This window comes from Periophthalmus magnuspinnatus, chromosome 18, assembly GCF_009829125.3.
Source record: "Periophthalmus magnuspinnatus isolate fPerMag1 chromosome 18, fPerMag1.2.pri, whole genome shotgun sequence".
Taxonomy (NCBI): domain Eukaryota; kingdom Metazoa; phylum Chordata; class Actinopteri; order Gobiiformes; family Gobiidae; genus Periophthalmus; species Periophthalmus magnuspinnatus.
In genome coordinates, this window is record NC_047143.1 from 18,351,567 (window position 1) to 18,370,992 (window position 19,426).

At 39.9% G+C, this 19,426-nt stretch overlaps 1 protein-coding gene across 7 annotated transcripts in view; it reads left to right on the forward strand.

Moving 5' to 3' along the window:
- The window catches only part of LOC117386160 (ankyrin-2-like), a 74,568-nt gene extending 56,290 nt beyond the window's left edge, over nt 1–18,278 (forward strand). For 3 of the 7 annotated variants that reach the window (XM_055228988.1, XM_055228987.1, XM_055228989.1), the window contains 6 exons: nt 13,004–13,093; nt 13,526–13,609; nt 13,704–13,868; nt 14,244–14,432; nt 14,887–14,978; nt 16,372–18,278. In XM_055228988.1, the coding sequence (XP_055084963.1) occupies nt 13,004–13,093; nt 13,526–13,609; nt 13,704–13,868; nt 14,244–14,432; nt 14,887–14,978; nt 16,372–16,612 (861 nt within the window). In that variant the 3' untranslated portion in view covers nt 16,613–18,278. Of the gene's footprint in view, nt 1–1,490; nt 9,754–11,532; nt 12,313–13,003; nt 13,094–13,525; nt 13,610–13,703; nt 13,869–14,243; nt 14,433–14,886; nt 14,979–16,371 lie in introns of those variants that run through there. The other 4 variants (XM_055228986.1, XM_055228991.1, XM_055228990.1 and 1 more) reach the window with 4 other exon arrangements.
- The last annotated feature ends 1,148 nt before the right edge of the window (nt 18,279–19,426 follow it).

The window sequence follows — 19,426 nt, forward strand, 5'->3', positions numbered from 1 at the left end:
CCAGGAGACATCTACTCTGAAATATTACATGAGTCAGTCTTTCAAAACATAGATTATTTTGATGAGGAAGTTGCAACTCAACTGGTAGAGGGGAATACTCCTGAAAGTGACCATAGAAGGACGTGCACTTATAGTCTCACAGTCGAAACATATATGTCTGGAGCTTGTGGCGGTTCTGTGGATGAAGACACAAATCAAATGACTGATATTTTAGATGTTAGCTATAGCAGATCATCTTCTTTATGCGATGCACCATTAAGACTGCATAGTCCACTTGTTTTTGATGCAGAGGAGGTAATTTTAGTTGAGAGTGGGGCCTCTTCACCCGAGTCAGTTTCTTCAGTAAATGAATTAGCTCTGCTCTCACCTGACTCTCCTATTCCCCCTATTAGACCTCTTTCTCCCTTACCGCCCCCAGTGTTGCCATGGGAATCTGGTGAGACATGGTCATCCAGTCAGGCACAGTCTCTTCTCTGTACTCGTGCCATAAAGGTAGAAGCTGAGGAAAGGCCATTGACGCCTATGATCTCAAATAAGACCCCATTTGGAAGGCCAGTTTCATCAAGCAGTGTTTGTAGTGGTGAGGTTGAATCAGCACAATCATCAGCACAGTCATACACAGATATAGAAGACAGAGCATCGTCTCCTGAATCTACAATTTTAGAGACATGTCCTTGTGAGGAATCAACCTTTTTAACTTATCATGAGTCAAGGTCATTCTCTCCTGAATCCACTTATCTTACCTGTACACACGGTCAACTTCCTCCAGACTCTCCTATCCCAGAGTTTTCCCGATTTATTTCTGAGACTGTTTCGTACGCCGCATGCAGGTCTTCATCACCTGAGTCCCTCTTATCAGATTTAGAATTTGAGCTTGAACTGACATCACCTTCCCCTTGTCAGGATAGACCATCCTCCCCAGAATCTGGATCATCGGTCAATAAGCATAGACCACTGTCTCCAGATTCACCTATTCCTGAATTTGGACAAGATTGGCCCGATTCTGTTTTAGCACTCGCTGGCGAGAGACCAACCTCACACGAGTCAGTATGTTCAGAGGTAGAATTCAGCACAAACTCTCCTTTATTGCAGGATTCTGACAGACCATTATCACCTTCTTCGGTTGATTCTGGAGATGAATCCATGACACCACAATTTATAACTTGTCATGAAATGTCATTCACTGAGCACATTGTCTCAAGTGATACTCAAATAACAGAATCTTTATCGGCACATGAGAATTCTGCAGAGTTGCTTCCAAGCCACACAAGCATTGTAAATGTTTCTGATAGTAATTTAACATCTGAATCAAATACAGATTTCATCATGGACATGGACCATGCATTTACTGATGATGCACAACAGTCAGACACAATGCCAAGTGAACATCTTAGAAAGGAAGATGAATCAAAGAACTTGGAAGAATCTTCAGTAGTACTTACACACTCAGATCCATGTGCTAGTTTGTCAGCAGGTGAAACTACAACATTAAAAGAAATCGCAGAGAAACTGTCTCATGAAGAGGGTTTATCTGAAGAAAAGCTGGAATCACAGAAAAAACATGGAGTGCATCTAAATGCGTGTGAATTCCAAATGGATGGTAAACCAGTGGCAGAAACAGACTGGCCTTTTAGTCAAATGCATGACCAATCTTTAGCAGGAGAGCAAGTTAGTTTTGTAGAATCACATACAGAAAGGCCATTATCGCCTGAATCTGACACAGAATTCAGAGCCTTTTCACCGGAAACACTAAAGTCTATGAGCCTATTGAGATCTGATTCACAGGGCTCTGTAGATTCTTTTGACAATTACAATCCTTTGTCCCCAGATTCCCCTATCCCATGTTTTGACAACACTATACATGATTTCTACCCTCTTTCCCTATCTAGATCACCATCTCCTCATTCTGTGTCCGAACCTGAGTTATTTGATTACAGTATTTCTGCAGCTAAGTCAAGGACATCATCTCCAGATTCCGTTAGATCTGAAAGAAATCGGCCACTCTCTGCAGACTCTCCTGTTCCTGACTTTAGTAATGACAATTTATTTACTGATGACTTTTGTAGGTCCTCTTCGCCGGAGTCAAATTCTAGTGATAACAAAGATTTGGCAGAATTTTCAGTAGCTGATTTTAATTATGATGAGAGGTTGTCATCACCCGAGTTAGTAGAATTTGAGACAAGACATATTTCACTTGACAATAGTAGAGTTGAAGAATCACAAGAAAAGACTGACTCAAGGCAAGAGGATAATGATGTGCCCACTTTAGAATATCAGCAAGTATCGATTTTGGAACAAGAAACACAATCTAGTCTGCCAGAAATGTCTGAACACCCAGTTTTTGAATCTCAGGTCAGTTCAACAGACAATTCAGTGTTATCATATGATGTAGACCTTTGGAAGCTTATTTCTCACGTACATGACCCCCAGTACGCAGGGGAATCATACAAAATAGGAGTACCTCAATTCGCTGAGGCAGAGTTAAGTACTAATAAAACACATGCTATTTTACAAACAGAGATGAATCAAAGACCTCTTTCACCAGACTCAGAAAGTGAATTTACTCAACTGTCATTACTTGAAGAAGCCAGACAATACAGATCTGATTCTCCCCAGTCATCAAAGTCTATAGACAGTCACACAGCATTATCAGCAGACTCCCCTATTTGTCAATTCTCAGTGCCAGAGTCTGCCTCTTTTCAACATCCCATTTCAGTATCTCCAGAATTGCTAGCATCAGATCTGGAGGACTCTAGTGAACTTAATAATATGGTGGTTTTCAATGAGAGAGCTCTATCACCATCTTCAATGTCTTCGGCTATTCTGTCAGCAGACTCACCACTGCCTGACTTCCAGCAAAGCTTAACAGAATCTTATGTCATGTGTGGAGTTGATAGGTCCTCATCTCTTGATTCATTGAACTCTGAAGTAGAGCAAGACCAGATCTCTGTATTATCTCTTGAAAATAGACCATTATCCCCAGATTCTATAGATGAAAACCAATCACACCCACATGATTCACCCATTCCCCAATTTCAAAATGTTTTACATGAATATGGAATTTTAACATCTCAAGAAAGAACCTCCTCACCAGTTTCAGTAGGTTCAGATTTGGAATTTTCATCTGCTTCTTCACTACACTTTAGAGAATCAAGACCTAGCTCTCCTGGATCTGTTGATTCTGGAGATAGGCATAGAGTTGATTCGCCATTACCTGACTTTCAGCCAGTGCCCCAACCGACAGAATTTATTTCACCTATCGCAGACAGAACCCCATCTCCTCAATCCATATCTGATGACGGATATGACCAAACCATTGTTGATTTAGATTTTCAGAGACCAGATTCACCTGAGTCACACACTTCAGAACACATGGAACAAAACTATGATCAAAACAAAACATTAAGAGCTATCAGAGTGCCAGTGTTTAGATTAATTTATGATGCTGAACTTTGGAGGCTTATTTCACATATACGTGACCCTCAATATGTTGGGGAAATGTATAGCAGCAAGACTGGGGTATTTGAGTATGCTGGAACAAGAATTGAATATGTTATGGAAGATGCAGATGTGATGACGGAACAGTTAGATAAAACTGGGTTAGGGGATGTTTCTGATTTGTCTCTAGAGAGCCAACAGGAACAATGTCTTGAGCCATGGGCAGAAAGACCATTGTCACCTGATTCAGAAACAGAATACAGACATTTTTCACCACAAATCTTACAGTCCACAATTCTGTTAAGAACTGATTCTCAAGGAACAGCAGAGTCTATAAATGAGTACAAAGCTTTGCCTCTGGAATCCCCAATACCCCAGTTTGAACTCTCCATACCTGACATGTGTCCACTGAAACCATGTAGATCACCATCCCCAAATTCTGAGACAGATTCTGAACCACAGTTACATGATGTTACTATCATGCCAAGGTCATCACCACCTGAATCTGTAGAATCAGTAAGTGAATCTAGACCACTAGCGGACTCTCCAGTACCAGATTTTAGACAGGATATTCAGAGACCACTTGGCGTATTTGGAGAACATATATCCTCATGTGCGTCAATTTCCTCTCAAGATAATCTACTGTCAGAATATTTTTTGGAGGAATTTAATTGCAATGAAAGGTCAGAATCACCTGAATTAGCAAGCCCAGAAAGTGAAACCAAAACTAGGCCTTTTTCACCTGACTCACTGTCAGAGTATAGACCTATGTCACCTCAGTCACTCTTAACACCAAAAAGAACAGTGTCTCCAGATTCAGTAACATCACTGACAGAATTTAAGCCCTTATCACCCGATTCTCCTATACCTCAGTATGAAGAGAACGTTATTGTAAATCTAATGTTCCAAGGAAGCAGGTCATCCTCAATTATCTCTGTAACACCAAATATTGATGTAGAATGCCCATTTTTTGATGAGTCACGAGTTCTCACGCCTAACTCAGATTATGAATTTGATTCCATTCCGCCTGATTCACCCATACCTGTATTTGAACCATTTGTTGGTGAAGAAACAATTTTTTCCATGCTGTGCAGATCCAGCTCTCCTGATTCTGCTTCCTATTCAGATTTAGAATATGGGGAAGACTTGCCTGAGGACTTAGATCTTCAGAGAGCAGCCTCTCCTGATTCAGTATATTCAAGAAATGAAGAGCAAGCCTTGTCACCAGACTCACCCATTCCCCAATTTGAAAGTAAATTAGTAGAGCGGTTTCCTTCATTTTTTGGTTTTAAGACAGAACGCCAAAAACCTTATCAAACATATGACAGTGCAGCCTTAATAAGTCACGTTCCTACAGCCCCCCTAAAACTGAAATGTAGATCATCATCGCCTGAATTGAGAAGGTCCACACCATTGTCTCCACATACAGTGCAGTTGACTATTCCAGAGTTTAGACACACTCCTTCACCAGAAATTATGTCATCAGATTCTGAAGTGGAAATTGAGTTTGATTCATGTGATTGGTTGGAGGACAGAGCATCATCTCCTGAGTCAGCGCCATTATTTAATAGCTCCACCAGGCTTTCTCCTGACTCTCCCATTCCTAACTTCGTACCACTCCTCACATCTCCAGAGCTGAGCTTTGTCAGGTCTGTCTCTCCCGAGTCAATGTCCCCTGATTTGACAGACGCCGAAGAAGACTTTGATTCTTCTTTGGGGACATATTGGATACTAGAAGATAGGGCATCATCTCCAGGTTCGCCTGCATCTGAAGAAAAATACCAACCACCGGACTCACCTATTCCTCAATTTTTACAAATATTTAAAGAGATGCCCATAGTTGATTTTAGATCCAGTTCTCCTGAGTCTGTTTTATCAGATTTCCTTGTAGACATGAATTTCCAGTGCCAAACAGACTTAGAAAACAGAGCCTTGTCTCCTGAATCTCAAGCATCTAGTAGGCTTAGCACTGATTCTTCCATACCACAGTTCTGTCAGTTTGAGTGTAATTTGTCTGATGTAGTATTTGGCAATAGATCAGTGTCTTCATTGTCATCAGAATGTTCAGAGGTGGAATACATTGTTATAAGCCCTCACTTACACTTGTATGATGTTAGACCATCTTCACCAGCATCAGGAGGCACAGACAATGAATTCAGAGGTTTGTCTCCAGATTCACCCATCCCTGATTTTACACCTGAAGCTACTGAACGTGTTATCATCAATTCTAGCTATAGATCATCCTCTTCTGAATCAATTGTATCAGATGTTGAATATTATATTGAAGATCTCATACTGTATGATGGCAGTGATAATCGAACAAATTCACCTGACTCTATAGAGTTACAGGAGCAAAAAGTAGAGCAATCACTTAAGGCAATTATATCTGATCAATATACACAATCTCCAGTGGTGGATGTAATACAAGCATTTGAAGAAAGTGAAATATTTCCTTCAGAAGCTGGTTTGGGTTTACTAGCTATAGAAGCCATTTATCCACATCATAAAAGAACATATCCTGAGTCTGATGGTGTAACTTCATCAAAAAACACAGATGATAAAACTGTACAAATTTCTAGCACAGAGAAAGAATCTGTTGAAGCTAATGAAGTGGCTGAGTATAACCTAATTTATGATGTTGAGCTATGGAAGCTCATTTCTCAAGTACATGATCCCCAGTACAGAGGAGAGACCTTTCAAAGTAAAACAGGGTTTATGCAATATATCGGTTCCAGTATAGAATATTTAGGCAAAGATCAGCAGGCATCTTCAGAGGAATTTAGTTCCACAGAAGAAACTACAGCCTTTGTAAATGATCAGGACCAAGCACCTAAATACCCATTAGCAATAAGTGAACAAGAGGACTTGCAGGACAATTCTTATAAAGAAACAAAATTCTTATTTGAAGATACTGTTCTTACTTCTATGAGTCCTCATGAAAGCATAGAAGTAAGATGTGAGGCAGACAATGTTTGCTATTCCCCTGAATTTTTAGATGACAGAGCTATGACGGCTGACTCAGCCATTTTACATGAAAGGACATCATTACCAGAATCTGTCAAATCAGTGAATGAACTGAGATCCCTTTCACCAGAATTTCCTGTGCCTGAATTTAGAGCAACTCTACCGCAGTGTGAGGCATTTATGAAGTCAGCATCAGTATCACAAGAACCTGTAGGCTCTGATATAGAAGAGTTGCTTCTAGATAATGAATCCTGCCCATTAGAATGTAGAGGATTATCTCCAGATTCCATGCATTCAGAGGATGTAGATGAAAAAGATCGATCATTGTCACCCGAGTCTGTGTCAGAATATATACCCATGTCATTAACATCAGCAATGTACATGGTAGACCAAAGAACATCTTCCCCAGACTCTCTGCCTGAACACAGTGAGCACAGAAACCTGTCGCCAGACTCCCCAATTCCACAATTTACAGTGAACTCCATAGAAGATTATACCTGTCACTTTAGGTTATCCTCACCTGAATCTGAAGCTTCTCACTCAGATTATGAATTTACAGTGACATCAGGAAGGGTTAGTTATGAGAGAGCTTCCTCCCTTGACTCCATTGCATCAGAAAGAGGGTTCAGAACGTTATCTCCTGATTCACCTGTACCTGAATTTAGGACAGTTTTCCCACAAACTGTTTTGAGATCAGTGTCAGTTTCATCTGAACCTCAAGAATCTGATGAGGACTATATGCTGTCAGATAATGAGTCCTTAATAGAATGTAGAGGCTCATCTCCAGATTCCATACAATCAGAGGATTTTGATCTAGACCGACCACTGTCACCTGAGTCTCTATCAGAATACACACCTATGTCATTAGATTCAGCAATGCTTATGGTAGAACAAAGAACATCATCTCTAGACTCCCTGCCTGAAAACAGCGAGCACAGACCCCTGGCTCCAGACTCCCCTGTGCCACAGTTTACAGTGAACTCCCTGGAAGAGTATATCTTTCACTGTAGGCCATCTTCTCCCGAATCTGAGGCTTCTCACTCAGACTATGAACTAACAGTTACATCAGGAAGGGGTAGCTATAACAGAAACTCCTCCCCTGACTCCACTGCATCTAACAGAGGATTCAGAACCTTATCTCCTGATTCACCTGTACCTGAATTTAGGACAGTTCTCCAACCAACAGTTTTGAAATCAGTGTCTGTTTCATCTGAACCTCAAGAATCTGATGAGGACTACATGCTGTCAGATAATGAGTTCTTAGTAGAATGTAGAGGCTCATCTCCAGATTCCATACAATCAGAGGATGTTGATCTAGACCGACCACTGTCACCTGAGTCTCTATCAGAATACACAGCTATGTCATTAGATTTAGCAATGTGCATGGTAGAACAAAGAACATCGTCTCCAGATTCTCTGCCTGAACACAGTGAGCACAGACCCCTGACTCCAGATTCCCCTATCCCCCAATTTACAGTTAACTCCCTGGAAGAGTATATCCCTCACTGTAGGACATCTTCTCCCGAATCTGAGGCTTCTCACTCAGACTATGAACTAACAGTTACATCAGGAAGAGTTAGTTATGAGAGAACCTCCTCCCCTGACTCTACTGCATCTAACGGGGTGTTGCCAGATTCTCCTTTGCCTGAATTTAAGACGTTAAACTCAGAATTCATGACGATTTTAAGGTCAATATCAGTTTCACCTGTATCAATAGGCTCTGATGTAGAGTACTTTCAGCCCGATAGTGAGTCCCAAGTAGATTGTCGAGGGTCATCCCCTGATTCCATACAATCAGAAGATGAAAAAGACCGACCATTATCTCCAGAGTCTATTTCGGAATTCAGCCCTATGTCATTAGAATCAGCAATGAACATGGCTGGCAGAACATCTTCCCCAGAATCCCTGCCTGAAAACAGTGACCAGAGACCCCTAAGCCCAGACTCCCCTATCCCACAGTTTACAGTAGACCAAATAGAACAATATACCCTGTACTATAGGCCATTGTCTCCTGTGTCCGAGGCCTCATATTCAGACTTTGATGAAACAGGCCCTTCAGATATCGCTGATTATGAGAGGCCTTCCTCCCTAGAATCTACAGACTCTGTCAGTACATACAGACACCTTATGGTAGATTCACCTGTGCCAGAATTCATGAGAATACTGTCTTCCTATTTTATGGAAAGGGGTGCTTTAAATAGATCATCTTCCCCTGTTTCATTCTCCTCTGACTCAGAATTTATAGCTTTACCTGTTCATTATTGGACAGATCACAGGCCAAGACTAACTAGCCCACAATCTACTTATTCAGATGAGGAACTAGACATAAATAATCGCAGTGCATATATGTTTGCCTCTGACTTATTGTCTGAATATCAAGAATCCCATGAATCCGCCATGTTAGTAGAAAGAGCCTATTCGCCAGAATCAGTTACATCAGTGAATGAGCTGAGACCTCTGTCCCCAGATTCCCCTGTACCAGATCTTAGAACAGCTATTCCACAGTGTGACACATTTATGAGATCTGAATCAGTTTCACCAGAACCCTTAGGATCTGATATTGAATACATGCTTCAAGATGATTCACCTCACCATATAGAATGCAGAACCTCATCTCCAGAATCTACACATTCAGAGAATTTAGATGAAAAAGACCGGCCTTTGTCTCCTGAGTCACTCACAGAAGATACCACAATGTCCATGGAATCAGCAATGCACCTTGATGACAATAGAGCATCTTCCCCAGATTCACTGATAGAAATAAGTAAATACAGGCATCTATCCCCAGACTCCCCAGTTCCTCAATTCACATTGGAGTTGACGGAGGAATATTCCCCTTTTGCCAAATCTTTTCGGTCATCATCACCAGAGTCTGAGGCGTCGTACTCAGATCTTGAGCTAACAGCACATTTGAGCATGTCAGATTGCGACAGGCATTCCTCTCCAGAGTCTAGTGAACACAGAAGCCTAATGACTGATTCACCTGTACCTGAATTTATGAGAATACTGTCATCCTATTTCATGGAGGGTAGTCCTTTACTCAGGTCAGTCTCACCTGTGTCCGCGACTTCCGACTCTGAATTTGTAGCTTTACCTGTTGAGTATTGGATTGACGACAGCCCAAGGCCAATGAGTCCACAATCTCTTTACTCTGATGAGGAGTTGGACAGTTGCAATATAACTGGACATTTGACTGAAGATCTACCCTTTGAGCCAGAAAGCCAGGTTCTGTTGGAAAGATTTGATGGTAAAACAGAAGTGACAACAAGTTTTCAGTCAGAAAAAAGGATGCCAGATGAGGAGGCTGCCAATCAAGAGCAAGTCATTAAAGGAGATGACACCTCTCAATGGGTAAGAGAAAGAGCATGACTGTGGCTCTATTCTTGGACAATTAACCACACGAGTTTGGTGGGCTTGGAGTTTTATTTTGATCAACTAACCAGACAAACATGCATCTTTTCTCCAAGAAAGGTACTACATGCTGTGTCATAGACATCAAGCACCTCTAATAGCATGGGAATATTATGTGTTATGTTCAGTTTAAACAATGTGTTGTTTTTTTTAATGAGTGTGCATCAGGGGTGGGCAATATTTACGAAAAATGAATATCTCAATATTTTTGGGTCTTTAGGCAAAGCAACACAACGCAAGTTTGTTTGTATAGCACAATTTGTACACAAAGCAATTCAAAGTGCTTTACAGAATAAGGACATTAAGGATTTTAAGACATTAAAATCACACAAATCAAAACATGAATATTCACAATTAATCATCAAAAAATTAACATTAAAACAGAAGACTGCACAATATTCCAGGTTTTAGTTGCATAAAATTGAAACGCTGATTCTCCATGTTTAGTTCTGACACCAGGGCACCAGCAGGAGGCCACTCCCTGAAGTCTTCAGAGTGTGAGATGGTTCATATGGCACTAACATGTCAGAGATGCTACACCATGGAGAGACTTGTACACAAGCAGAGCTGCTTTAAAGTCTGTTCTCTGAGACACAGGACTTATGTGATCATAATTCCTGGTTCTAGTCAGGACCCAAGCAGCAGTGTTCTGGATGTACTGCAGCTGTCTTAACTCTTGTTTGGAGAGGCCAGTGAGCAGGCCTTTACAGTAGTCTAACCTACTGGAGACAAATGCATGGACAAAGCGCTCTTAAGTCTGGCTTTAACAGTATACCTTTGATTTTTACAATGTTTTTAAGGTGGTAAAGCTGCAGATGTTATTGATTTGATGTGGCTGTTAAAGTTCAAGTCTGAGTCCCTAGATTTCTTGCCTGATGTGAAGTTTTTAAAGCGACTGGAGGTGACAGCTAACACTTTCTCTATGTTTCTATGGGCCAAAGATGATGACTTCAGTCTTGTTTGAGTTTAGCTGGAGAAAGTTGTTTTGAATCCACACACTGATCTGTTGGATGCAGTGGCAGAGTGAATCCACTGGTCCATATTCACCTGCTGCTAGTGAGACATAGATCTGTGTATAATCTGCATAGTTGTGGTAGGACACATTATTGCTGCGTATTAACTGACCTAAAGGCAGCATGTAGAGATTGAACAACAGGGGTCCCAGGATTGACCCCTGAGGCACCCCACAGGTCAGGGACATTTTATCTGAGACACATTTTCCAATTTCAACAAAGAACTCCCTGTTCTCTAAATAGGACTTGAACCAGTTTAGTGCCGTAATAGAGATGTCCACCCAGTCCTCTAGTCTCTGTAAGAGGATCCCATGATCCACAGTGTCAAAGGCAGCACTCAGATCTAACAGTATCAAGAGACTTTGCTTTTAAATGTACTATTTGAGGTGTAAGTATCAGACAAATATAAAAAGACAGAAATATTACATCACATGCTTTTCTATGTTTGAAGTGTTTTTTTTCAATAAACTTTATACGTGATATTAAGACTTTGCATGTCTTCAAAATAACATTGATGCTTTTGTTTATATTTCAATAAATGTATATTGCCCACCTCTAGTGTGAGTTAAGCTATAGGTATGATATTAGCTGCATGTGTAATTGCTTGCTAGGTGACAACAAGCAATTTGAGTGTTGGATGCAGTTAAATTCTATGTGCCTACCTATACATTACTACCCTGCTGACCTACAGTGTATTCATCTCCAGGCTTCTAAAGCACAAGATGAGATGCAGGGTTTACAAATGTCTGCTAAGGTACTACAAGTTGGTGGCACCTCAACGGTCCCTCAAAATAAAAGCCCACAAATTCCACTGCAGCTCCCGGAGCAGGCGACATACTCCACACATCGGGCTGTCACTCCTGTGTTGCCTCCAACTGAGACCTCCATCTCCTCTGAGCTCTTCTCACCCATGTCCAGCCACTTCCTGGTACCCCCAGATTACGAAGCCATATTTTCAGGACAGCAAAGCCTTAAGGTGTCAGAGTCTTCGTCAAGTGGTCAAACAGTGCTCAGTCAATCGACAAGCAGCATGGTTAAATCTCCTGAAGAGTTGGAATTTTCCCCTGATTTCAACAAAGTTCTTGCAGAATTTGACAAAACCGCATATGAATTTGAATCATCAAAAACAATACCACGAATGGACTCAGATTCAGATTCTGAGTTCTTTGACTGCAAGCAAGCCCTCTCTGACTTGTCTGAGCCTGAAGACACTAAAGCGGAACCACCAGTTGCCTATCATGTTTCAGAACCACCATCCCCAATGCCTGGAAGCAGTCTGGATACAAGTTTTCATCACAAAGGCCATGAGTTCGCCACACATCACTTCCTACGGCCGGAAGACTTCAAGCACTTCTCCTCTGGAAGTGAAAGTCTGGGTGAATATGCATATGATTCGGGGGGTTCACAGACTGCGCTTCCCGGGTGTGAGGAGCTGCCCCCTAGAGGCCAGGCAGGGTACTATGATGATGACGATGACTTAGAAAGGGTAAGGTCTGAGCATGAGCATAGTGCACTGGTTTGTGGCTTTGGGGCTGAAATTTTTATACAAGTTTGATTATGGAATACTCAAAGGTGTGGCTAATAATGGCTTCTTTGTGCATGTGAGATTTGGACTGTGAAACATGAAGATTTTCACAAGGCATTTTCACAACTAAGTTTTCCAGTTCAAGTTGTAAAACAACTAATTCACTTACAGTAACTGGCATTGCAAATTGAATTAGCCAATGAAGCTTACAGAAATCGTGTGCTGTGACAGTTATGTTGTTTAAGGTGATGAAGTGGACTGGAATTCTATGGGGTTTGAGCTGAGGCTGTCAACAATGAAAAAGACTTAACTGTTTGAATGTTCTTACAAATAAAAAATGGAGAGCTTTTTAATGATGCATGATTGGTCTAAGTCAAAAAGTATAACATTTTGCTGAAATTATTCCCAAGTTGGTGTGCCATTTAAGTTGAATCCTTCCCGAAAGGTATAAGACAAAATGCGTTTTGAGCGCTCTGCTTGGTGATCCACAATGCATGTGCTCTAACATACAACTCCATTCTCTTCATCTCACTACAGTTATTCATGTTCACCTTTGTCATTGCCTTATTTTATATGCTGTCACTGTGAGGTTAAGAGAAAGGGAGTTCTTGCTCTGTCCTGTAGAATGTCATTGACATCTCATTGTCTCCAGGAGATAGCAGAGGAGCTAGGGGCTCTGTCTGATAGTTCAGAAGAAGAGGTACTGACCACCAGAGTGGTCCGAAGAAGAGTTATCATTCAGGTAAACAAACAGGAATGAGCCGTTTGTCCAGCAATACAACACTGCTGTGGAATTTTGGCTTTTAATAGTTTTTCTTTTTGATTTTTGTGGATCTTATGTTAAGATTTTGTTGTTTATTTGTTATTGGTGTACTGCATGAGTTACATATTTAAAAAGTAACTTGTTTTGCCTTCTAATTTGTAAAAGTAAGATTTTCCTTTCCTGGTAGCTTTTGGGCATTTATGGCTAGGAAGCTACTTATAGGTTTTCAAATAGTTCCACATTTTGCAGCTGATTTTAGGTTGGTTATTGTAACATCATGGTGACTATGTGAAACTGTTGGAGAATGTTTTGTGTTGAACTAGAAAATATACAGAAAAGTATGCTAAGAAAGAAAATACAGGCCTTTCCATTGTACTTTCAAACTGATTGTCTTTGTGTTTGTTTTGACAGGCTGACACATTACCAGTTATCCCACCACAGACTGTTACTGAGGAGAAGTACACGGACGAGCATGGAAACATGGTGGTCAAGAAGGTAGTTAATTTCATATTATAGACAGCAGTGATTACATATTACATAATTTAGACAAAAAAAATACAAATTTACCGATTGGATTTCATCACATCAGATAACACGGAAGGTGATTCGGAAGTACGTGTCTCCAGATGGCCTGGAGACTCAGGAAGTGACAATGGAGGGGTCTCAGCAGGACATGGTACGGATAGAAGAAGGAGACGCAGTCTCCCGGGTGGTCAAGAGGACAGTCCTGCACAGTGAAGGGGAGCAGAGAGAGGTCAGTGGGCATTTGCTTACACACATTATATGAACTCCTAACTAGTTGTCTTAAAAAGTGATCCCAGGAGACAAACTTCAGACGCTAGGGGTACTATGCAACTTTTCAGGGGGACATTCTCCCACTTGCTTGTCTTCATGGAGATGTTATTGCTTTGTCTGGAATGTTCCACAGTATGGTAGTAAACTTATCCACCATAGTATAATTTTTTTAGCTATATAAACATCTGTACTTGAAGAAACGCAAGTTAGTAACATTTTGTATCATGCTTAACTTTCGAACATTCTAAGGAAAGCGGATATAAGCAGATGAGCGGACCCTCCATTAGAATGTTACACAGTGCACCTTTTAACAGTAGTTCCATTGTGTCCACAGTTCAGTTTCTCCGAGCCTCTACCTCTGGGCGCTGCCACAGCCTCAGAGTTTGAGGCAGAGCCAGTGCAGGGTCGAAAGGTCAGTAAGGTGGTGAAGACGACGGTGGTGCGGGGAGAGCGACTGGAGAAGCAGACAGGAGAGTCTTCCCTGGCTTCAGATCTGCCCTCAGCCAGAGAGGACTTTGAGAAGGTCAGCCATACCACATGCAGTGTTTTAAGACAGCACGATTTGGGAAAAATACGTATCTAATTGAGATCTTTGAAGTATTGCAATTGCGATTAGAATTGCAATTTATGTTTTACTAATAGGAATCTGCTCAAAGTTCACATTTTAAACTTGTCCAGTAGAAAGGAAAAAAATGACTGAAATTTGACTACAAACTAATACAATAATCACAGTATATATTTATACAGATCTAAGCAGTTTTTTGAAGAATAAGGAAATTTGTTGTTTATTGAGAAAATGATCCAACTTCAAAAACAACAGTCTTTGCACCTGATTTGATTGTGATTAATCTTGCAGCCCGCCCAAGTGTATTCTGATGAAATACACTTTTTTTTTTAAGTTTCAAGGCATTTGTAATAAAGCCTCTTGAATCTCTGACTAGTGTAGTTTTTATGACATGTTCCTGATTTGTCCCCAGGCGTTGGTCTATGCAGGGGGCTTTGGGAAAGTGCAGCTCCCTCATGTAAGAGAGAGGGAGATTGTACAAGAGGACGGTTCTGTGGTCAAAAGGTCTGAGCATGGAAGTGACTAACAGAGCTCAAAGCATGTCCGAATCCCTACAAATGAATTACCTATATATGTCTACAATTAGCCTGCTGTGTTTAGGGCTTCACTAACTGTTGTAGTCACTAAAATATGTTTCTCTCACTTAAGAACTTCTAGAACAAACATTAAAGAGGGGTATTACACTTCTATAGGGTATTAACTGCTAACATATATCTTATTTAGATCACCATGCTACCCTTTTTATTGTTTTGAAAGTGCTATATTTCTCGAAACCAATCTATATTAACATGTTTAATAAGTTACACTTTGACACTCTGAATCTCCCCCTCATTCTGAGTCTGCCCTCCCTTCAATCATTCCCCCTTCAGAACGCTATCACATTACAATAGACTTGCATTTAGCTAATGAAACTAATGCACATAACGCCAGGTTTGTGAAGTTGTAGTGTATTGTTTTGTATCATGCTTTGTATATTTACGGAAAATTGACATGTAGGAGCATGTGGGGATTTAGGCTTGTGGGCTGAGCATTGGATAGGACAGTTCTACCGCTAACTGTAAGGAGGGTTTGATTTCAAACATCCGTGAATGATATATGAAACCTCTTCAGGCATGTTTTTGGATGAGAGAATAATGTAACAGTATGGCACTCCAAACTGTTGATTTTCCATAATACCTTATCTTTAACAAATTACCGGTAATACATTTTGGACTGACTTGTAAAATGGGGCATTGTTACTAGAGTGAGCAATCTGATCTAGTCCATTAAGAAAGACAATAGTGGATCAGTACTTCTATTTATATATTTCTGTTAGCATTGTAAATAAACATTTTGAATTCTGTTGTATTGTATTCATATCAAGTTGTTGCTATTCAGTGACTATTTTGAGGATTGTATTGTGCAACTAGTCCCATTTGATCAAATACTTCCTTGTGTGAAATTAAGTTCACTGTATACATCATTCAAATAATCTGTCATTGTGTGATTTGACCTGTTCATGCTAACATTCCTGCTATACTAGTTAGGGCTGGGCAATACGACAAATTATTATTATTTTTCATATTGATTGAACACAATCTTTGATGAAATTATGTTCTGTTTTATTAAAATCAAATAAAAACAGCTTTCAATATTGATTCCCCAAAAAACACTATATTTTAATAATTGCAATTACTACAAAAAATTGTCAAATTTCTTGTTCCAAAGCCTGAACTCTGGTCCAAACCATATACTTTTACTGATAGAGAATAGGCTGTGGACCTCTCCATTAAAAAGACCCAAGTTGATCACTGATTATTAGCAATGAGCTTGATTAAAATTGTATTAATTGCACAGCCCTAATGCAATACTATACTTTGATGTACCTAAACCAACTCTGTTATGTCCATTCCCACAGAAGCCAAATGCATAAGGCGCGCACCCAGAAGAGGACCGTGGTGAGGGATGAGCGAGGCAAGCAGGTGCACCTAGAGAGAGAAGACGACACCCCCCACGCCCTGCAACCAGACGTATTACAACAGCACCTCCATAGGCTGCTGCTGCAATACTGCCAGGACCAGGAACAAAGGGGACGGGGGCACACGGACCAGAGCCAATCAGAGAGAGAGGAAGAGGAAGAGGAGGAGAGCTCTGAGTGAACTACAAGCCTCTCTAAAGCATCATAGTGAAAGGAGCATAATTCCTGAATGTCATTATTGTCCATTTTGTGACCAAAGATAGTTTTTTGTGAGTGGATGATGTTTTCAGTTCCAGTTTGATTGACAGCAGGGTGTTGGGGACAGTAGACTTCACTGGATGAACTTTGCCTCACATGGACCTCTTCTGGATGACAAAAAAGTAAAAACTTTTGTAAAGATTTGTACATAGAGGGAATTGCGCTTGAAAAAAGGAGAGAAGCATTTACTACATTTGCCCCATAGAGCTGCTGTACTGTTACGGATCAGAGCTGGAGACCGGGCCGGACACCTTCAGTCTTCCCATAATGCATCAGCCCTTCTCGTATGTGTGTGTGTCCTCGTGTTGTGCGCTCACATCGACTGGGTCATATGGAGCAGTCATTTGTATGTGTACATGATCAAAAGTAATGAATGTTGTGTTGAGATTCAAAGCAGGATAAGCACTTAACCTCCATGTTCAGATCTCAAGCCTTTAATGGATGAAGCCGGCTGAGTTTAGCTGCTAGCAAAGGCCAAGGTCTGTCCACTAGTTTCAGTACTGTATCTGAAATATGTTAACTAGTTGTTTTACCTAATGGCAAAAACATTCAGGCTGTGTCCTTTAGTTATTTAATCGGTCAGTGGAGTCTTAGTAATTACATATATTATTTGACTAATTATTTTCTTAATATCATAAGGATTTGTATTGGCAACGGCAAAAAGGAGATGCAGTTTGGGGAGTGACTGAACAATAGAATCTGCCTTCATTTTGCTTTTCACATGCTGTCTGCTGGTATTTCTCTGTATATTACATAGTAGTTGTTGTTTTTTTTCGCATGAGATCCTAATAATTTTGAAAACATTTGCCAGCACCATCCCTTGCTAACACTTTCTTTAGTCAACTACAGCCCTATTTAACACAAGCTCCAATTATTCAGTTATTTTTTAGTCATTTAGATATGTAAATAAGCAGAATACTTTGACCAAGGAGAACATCTCTAACACATGACATCTTGACTGGATAGCACTTGTAGCATCCCACAATTATGAGAAAAACATTTTAGCTGCATTTCGATATTTAGATCGTAGTCAGAACAATTTTGCAATAATCCTCAAAGATTAGAACTGGTGTAGGACATTGTTGGCCTTTGCTCCAGTTGTACGCTCAGCTAGCCCAGTCCTTGTCCAAAGCACTCCAGATGTAGAGACACTTCGCTTTAAGCCCCTCCCCCCCAGAGCCCTCAGATCACCTCTACACTTATCTTATTTATTTTGCTGTCCACGTGATGGCTGTGACAATGTTTGCGTGTGTGCTTGAATGTGTTTCAAAGTATAGACAATGGAACATTTTTATCACTGTAGAAAAAACATGAATTATGCTCAAATGTCATAAGTATGTTTGGTGTGAATCTCCAGGGTCAGGCTAAAAAGGAACCAAACGATCCTCATGTTGCCATTTACTGGATGTGAACAAAGAGAATAAAATACTAATTGGTTTATTAAAAAGCATCTTGTTTCCACTATATCATAATACCAGTGCAAATACCTATGCGGGCATGTACAACTTTATCAAATGACTACTAAAAACGCTAACCTTAGCAGCTACAGTGTGTACATGGCAGACAAATAAAACTGTACATGTGTCAAACTCCAGACTCTGAGTCTTCCTTTAAAATAAATTAGTCAAATGTATTATTATAGCAGTGCAAAAAATGGGAAATAGAAACATAACAAGCTATGACCAGAAATACAACCCTGATATTTGTCCAGAAATCAAGCACATTTTGTGAGTTTCATATATATATATATATATATATATATATATATATATATATATATATATATATATATATATATATATTGCAGATTGCATTAGGCAGTTTCCAGCTACCAAGGACACTTCTTTGTCCAATTAGACACTTATTTGAAAGAGTTAGAAACAACTGTGACTATCACAGATGAAATAAAACAAGCTCTTCACTTTTTCCTATGTCCTCTTATAATGTCTTATAAAGTGATATTTTGGTATCAGTGTGCGACTGAATCAGGTCAGTCAAATATTAATAGGGTTTGTTTTTTTTTGTTTTTTTGTTTGGTTGTTTTTTTGCCACACTAAAAATAACACATTAAAGACAAGATATCAGCTAAATACTGCATCTAAAAGCTATTGGTGTCCATAAATAGAAAGGATTCTTTGCTGCCGCGTCATGTTCTGAAAATGTGTTTATTTTTACATTTTTGCGAGTAGAAAGAAGTGGATGTCACGCTGCAAAGTGGCCACTAGAGGTCAGAGTGCACATGATCCGTCATTCCATTATCGTGAAACACTCAATTAAGTTTGAATAATTTATTGGCTTTTTATTTTGCTAATGCCTTAATCACATGTATTTTAAATATGTTAAATGACAATAGGCCTATGCATTTACACTATAAATACAATAAATACAACAGAACTTTTATGAATTTTATGTCCAGATGCAAGAATGGAAATCACCATACAAATTACTAAGGCTGCAACTTTTAATGGGAATAATCAACCGCTAGACTAGACGACTATTAAAATAATTATAATCATATTTTGATTTTTCTTAATTGTTGTTATCTGGACTATACTATACGGTCTAAAACACTTGCCAAAATATGTTTTTGTATCACAAAATATGATCAATATAAATCATTCTTCTAGAAGTCTTCAGTCAATATCTTTCAAACTATATTTGGTTTAAAAATCTTAATGTGCAATAGAACTAGTCGTATCAAAAACATAATTGCTGACAAGTCGACCACTAAAATAAT